A 6290-nucleotide genomic window follows, 5' to 3' on the forward strand; every position below is an offset into this window, starting at 1 on the left:
AATGTAATGTAGTTAGATTTATATAGGGTTTTACACCGAAATGGTCTCAAAGCGCTGGAGGTGTGCATTGGCTCTTCTTACATAATGCTGGTTAAGCTAAAAATATAGGCTTGTATAAATAAATTTTAAGCGTTAAAGAAGAGGAATCTGTGTGAGTTCAAAGTAGCCTACGTACATGCAGATTGGAGAGAATTTAAGTTTAAGCTAATAATAATTCGAAAGCTAGTTCTGATTCAAATTTCTAAGACACGCTAATATTTACGACATTCTGTATCTATTCAGATTGGTTATGACTGGCTACCAACATCATCCAAGCTCCTCCCAACATGCATCATAATATGTGGAACGTTAGCATTCATCATTCGAGTATGGTTAGTTGGTGTCATCGTGTTTCTGTATCGCCATTTTGGTCATGCTTTGGGAAACAAGGGTAATGCTTCTCTCTGTTACTACAACTAACTACTACTTCAACAACCACTGCTACTCTTACTGTTTACTGCATTCCGCTAATACTGCTACTGAAGTTCATACTACTACTATTAATAACGATACTACCATGGCCTCCTCTACTTATAAACCCTCCACAGATGCTGGTAGTAATACTATCAATGATTCTGGAATTGAGAGTTTTTAAAACGTTGATACAAAACTTGCAAACTATGCAATTTTCTATTACACCTTTTTCCAATTTTGTTTATAATTTCAGTTTTTGGGTCAGGAAGAAATTGGCGAAACTCGTCAGGTATGGAAATCAAGACATTCAGGCCAAAATCCTCTTCACGACTAAGCAGCGTTCGACTAAAGACATGGCCTCCCAAATTCAAGAAATCTCTGAAAGATAAACGGCGCAGCGAAAGAGATTTAATCAAAGAAAGACCGGAAAGCTCAACATCACGTGATCGGTCGTCACAAACTGACACTTCATCACAAGTTGGCCTTATAATGGAGAAGACGAATCCGAAACGAAATGATAAGAAAAAGACTATGACATTAAGCTTTAAAATTACGAAGTCAGACGGCAAATGAACTTTTGCAAAAAAGAAAAACTGTCTGCGAATTTGACTGTTTGAAGTACGGTAGATTCTACCATTTTACAGTAAACCTATCATAGTTACCTATGATGTCACGTAAATTCGTGGCACAAAGCGTCTATGAAGTTATTTTAACGTGGCTGAGACAATCCATGTCTCTTTATTTGACTTGGAATAAACTGTAGAAAAGTACCAAACATGTACGGTTAAGGGTATTATACGCTACGTTTCTATATTATAATTGACAATTATAATGTTAAATGAACATTTTATAAATAATTTGTCACACAAAGCTTTATAATCGATCATATCCATATCAATTCTTCCTGCTTACGGTGTTTTGGTAACGTTTTGGAGTAATTTTTGTAGGCCTTAGCTTATCTAATGTTCAGATATCGTGCCATCATTAAGGACCAAAATGCTAATTTTGTCACAGTAAGTTTATGGTATGGTGGAACTTTATAAAGAGCTTTATAATCGATCTTCACCATATTAAGTCATCCTATTTACGGTAACGTTTAAAAGTGATTTTTGTAAGCCTTAGCCTGCCTATCTAATTGCTATTTATCGTGTCGTCATAAGGAACAAGATGGCGAAAAGTTTGAAAACGGGCTTAAAGATCGACATTTTGATTATGATGTCGTCATGGGTAACTTTGTGGTATTCTGTAGGCCGGTCAACATTTATGTATTTATTTAATCATCACTGTCACAGAAAAAATATTTAGAAATAAATTATTTTTTCATTTACATAGTTAAATATATTTTAAGATATTAACGCTCATTTGAAGCATAAAAACACATTAGGAATATCATTTTGTGGATGGTGTCCTGGAGTACTTAGGCAATTTTGACATGTTATTGAAGATAATCTAAAAAATGATTAAAAATAAATAATAAATGAATACAATTACTTGAAGTACTTATTTATAGACATTCGAAATTCAAGAATAATGACTTGGTATAATATTACAATCGATAATAAAAAATGAATCAATTTGCTATACAAGTCGATTATTTGAAATGATTTAGGCCTATTTTTGCTTCTATATAACAAGGTACAGATACAATTATTACCACAAGCAATTTCATTAAATTAGTGTCAAATAAAAACTTGTAAAGAAAAAGTATATAGCATACATTATATATTATAACTGATGCTATGTTAGTCTACAGCAAATTATTAATAACAAAATAATATTACAATAATCATAAATACATAAAGTGAATATACATGCCAAATTTTGAAAAATCTCAAAACCTAATAAACCATACTAATTACCAAACACAAGAATAGAGCAACCATTGATATTTTAGGTTGTGTAAACGTGCACGGAATCTTCTTTTCAAAAGAAACTGTGTTTCAAAAGACATCATGGGTTGTTACAATAGACAGTACAACGTTTGTTGGTTGTGGGTGTGATGATGATTATGATGATAATGATGATAATGACAACATTATAATAATGATGATGATTATGATGGTGATGATGATAACGACCCCTTTTTGAGTAATAAAATAGAAACGATATAACATTAGATAAACTTAGATTATATACTCTCTGATTACAAAAAAGTGAAATAAGTCTGAATGAATATGCCTAGAGATCACTCCTGTAGAGCATAGAGAAAATGTGTAAAATTTCACTTTATTAAAAGTCAATTTCAATAACTTTTCACTATTTTAAGAATAAAATTCACTCTTTTAAGAGTGATTATATTCACTCTAGAAAAATGATCACTGCAGGCACTTTATAGTGAAATTCGCCTTTTTAGACCTAAAGCGTATACTGTAGGCCTACTTCACTGAGACGTCATCACTTTTTGTGCACTGTGAACCTACCTCTAAATTTTATTCGGGAACAGACAGGAGGTTAAAACATGGAGAAAGATGTACATGGCTAATCACTCAATAATCACTTATTGCCTCCCATAGATCTACTAAAACAACCATGAAATATTAATACCCTCTGGTTTCTCGTATTCTCATAAAACAATGCTGTCAATTTTCTTAACGTTTGCACACATTAACTTATATTTAATTGACAATAAATGTTGAATGTGTTTGCACTAAGTGATGGACGAGAGACACATACAGACAATAACTGTCAAACAAGCTGGGGTGGTATTGGAATAATGAATGGTGCTACAAAGGCCAACAGTACAATATTTACCTACATTGAACAAGTCTACATCAGTCTTAGGCAGTTGTTTTCCCTCATCATCATAATCATCACCATCAACATCATCGTCATTCTCATCACCATCATTATACCAATCATCATTGTCATCATGACCATCACCATCCTCATCATTATCATTCTTGTCATAATCAAAACCATTATTATTTTCCATACAATTATTTATTATCTGAAACTTCATTCACGGTTTATACATTTCAAATTAAACCATATGCAATCGTCTAGTACTGCGGAATCAAGGGGAAATTATTCGATCTTTATACTCATACTAAACTAAACAGTTCAATGTTTCAAATTTCCTACTTTACAAGGATATATTGTTAAGTATTCTTATGTTTTCAATTTCAATTAAAAGGTAATAACTAAAATAGGCCTATATAAAATACCTTCTGACCTTATTTTCTTAGGGTCAACCAAGTACAGACATAATTAATTGCTGTTGCTTTTTATTTATTGTAGATATTAATGGAAATTGTAAATGATGATTATTAAATTCAATTTAATATTTTTATTATAATGCCCCTGACCATTGTTGTTTAATTATGTATTCTGTTTATTATCAAATAAATAAATGAAATGAATTCATTTTGTATTGCGAAATCAGCGGGACATTATTCCATCTTTATACTCATACTAAGCTAAAACAGCTAAATATTTCCTACTTTATAAGCATATCTTTTTAAGAAGTCTTACCTTTTAAATTTCCTAAAATAGGCCTATAATTATATTAAAATAAGCAATTCAAATATTTTGACGTTATTTTTTTTAGGGTAAAGCAGGAACAGTATAATTAATTGCTATTACTTTAAGAGTAACATTAGACAAAGTAGACTAAAAATGAATAAATGGGCTAATATGCCATGGCTGTATACGATGACATTCATCCTACATTTGCATTCCATATCCTCATCCCGATGTAGCCCATGAATAAAAGGAATTTAACAGGAAACACCCATATTAGTTAGCTTAATGCTAGGTTCCAAAAGGCTTATCGAAGGCATAATAACCAATTAAAGTTTAGCAAGGGGAATTTTAGACGAAGGTCAAAATCTATGCCCCGGGGTATACTAATCCATTCAATATGACTCTGCGGATGAACTTTTTGAGGTAAGGTAACAATGTCATGTTCGATCACCAATCAACAGCAATCGATCGTGTACTATCAAAGATAATTAATTTTAAATTATAAGCGGAGATGAGAATCTAATGTAATTTAACATTGTTTGCCAAAAACAATGCCACAGTTTAAAGTATCGTTCTGAGCATAATTACGGCGACAGACTAGGGCAGATGCGGGTTAACCAATCACTGATCGGGACATCAGTTTCATAGACATTTCCATCACACTCACGGTGGAAAATGCTTTCATTTTGACGATAAAATCACGGAAAAGGTCTAAAGGGTACATATTTAGCTGTTTTTGTTCATGATGAGTATGCCTATTTAAAGACCCGAGTGCAAATATGGAAAAAAAAAATACACACAAGTTTTAAGAAAGACAGTAGGCCTAAACACCAACTGCAATAACAACTATTTAGGCTAAACCTCTGTTACCTAATTCATTTAATTCACTCTGTTACCTCTGTTACCTAATTCACCAACTGTCTTATTTGACAAATTAATTTCCCCTCGGAATTTTTAGAAAATATCTTTAATATAGCGGTAAAGTAAGCCATAGACATGGAACAGCCTGTTGGTCTGTGTTTACGCATATTGGCCTAGGTCTACAGGCATAAGCCTATAAGTCCATCTGTTGTTCGTATTTCATTTGTATTAATACTAATAGCAGTATGCCTGCTACAGTTTTGGAAAAAAAATAAATGCATGTATACGCATTTTTAATGCCAAAATACGAAGGTAAAAAAGACTTCAAGTGTGGTTATGACTGTCACACAATCACCGATAAAGTTTACTGTTCAAAATCGTAATGATGACAGACTCGTGTTGACTGACTCACGATTTCTTGTAGTTACTAGCTAATTATATACAGGTGTACCTAATTAATCAGCAATTTAACGAAGAGGTTTTATTCGATTATGAGTCAACACTTCGTACTAATAAAACACGGATAATAATATACGACCCTTGTTGTAACCCATGTTATAATCCACTTATCAAAATTGATATTGTAGTAGCCCAAAAATGATGTTCACTAGGTGTATTATCTCAAATATTGATATGGATCATAGTGTTAATTGCTATGTTTGAAATATAGCACTTACTCATCGTAGTAACCCTCATGCTGCCCTGAAGTAAACTCGTATTATAAAATTGCTAAGATGACGGGTCCAGACCAACTGTCGCCTGCTGACCGTCTGAAATTAAAATTGTAAAAAGAATATGAGCGTCCTGAAGGACGGAAGGTAGAAGCACGAATGAATTGCCTGCAAAACAGTTTGTCTATCTGCAAGGAGATTTACAGTTACGAGAAATAAAAGAAAAAAATTGAACAATCCGAGGGAAAACTCAAAATTTAATTAAAACATCGAATTGCTCACTGAAAAACATTTTTCCAACATTCATTAAGACACGAACATTCTTGACATAATGATTCCGATAGGGCCATGGACCTAAGGAAAATATACAGAAACTGTTCATGTGCCATGACGGGAAAATTTATTTCGCTTTCTATTTTAAAATTGAAAGCTATCTAAAACATAGATAAACATAATTGATGTTTTTTTTTTTATTATATGAGCAATTTTATAAATAAATAAACCGTCCTGCGGTAATGCTATAAATATATATAGGCCTAAGTACATTTTAAACGTTAATAAAGAAGAGAAATCTGCGAGTGTTAAAAAAAAAAGGTGCCCCAACGTCTATGCAGACACCTTACCAAATGGGCCATTGAGGCGTTATTGGGAATTCCAATCTGATGAAAGCATCTAATTCTTTACACTCATTGCATACGGTACGTAGTTAGGCAGCACTAGTCCTTGATGCATGGAAAATAACAGAGATCAATATGATACGCCCTCTCCTTATAAGCATTTGACGACAAGACGAGATCTCCGAAGAGATGCTTTTTGTAAATAATTATGGTATGAATGTGAGAT

General features: G+C 32.7%; 1 protein-coding gene across 1 annotated transcript in view; it reads left to right on the forward strand.

Moving 5' to 3' along the window:
• LOC117100404 overlaps positions 1 to 1940 on the forward strand; it is an 11057-nt gene extending 9117 nt beyond the window's left edge. Inside the window, exons 8-9 of the mRNA XM_033240083.1 lie at positions 283 to 430; positions 707 to 1940. Of these exons, the coding sequence (XP_033095974.1) occupies positions 283 to 430; positions 707 to 1026 (468 nt within the window). The 3' untranslated portion in view covers positions 1027 to 1940. The remainder of the gene's footprint in view (positions 1 to 282; positions 431 to 706) is intronic.
• Positions 1941 to 6290: the final 4350 nt, after the last annotated feature.

Source organism: Anneissia japonica, unplaced genomic scaffold (assembly GCF_011630105.1).
Source record: "Anneissia japonica isolate Jap-2015-1 unplaced genomic scaffold, ASM1163010v1 scaffold4446_len648930_cov198, whole genome shotgun sequence".
NCBI lineage: Eukaryota > Metazoa > Echinodermata > Crinoidea > Comatulida > Comatulidae > Anneissia > Anneissia japonica.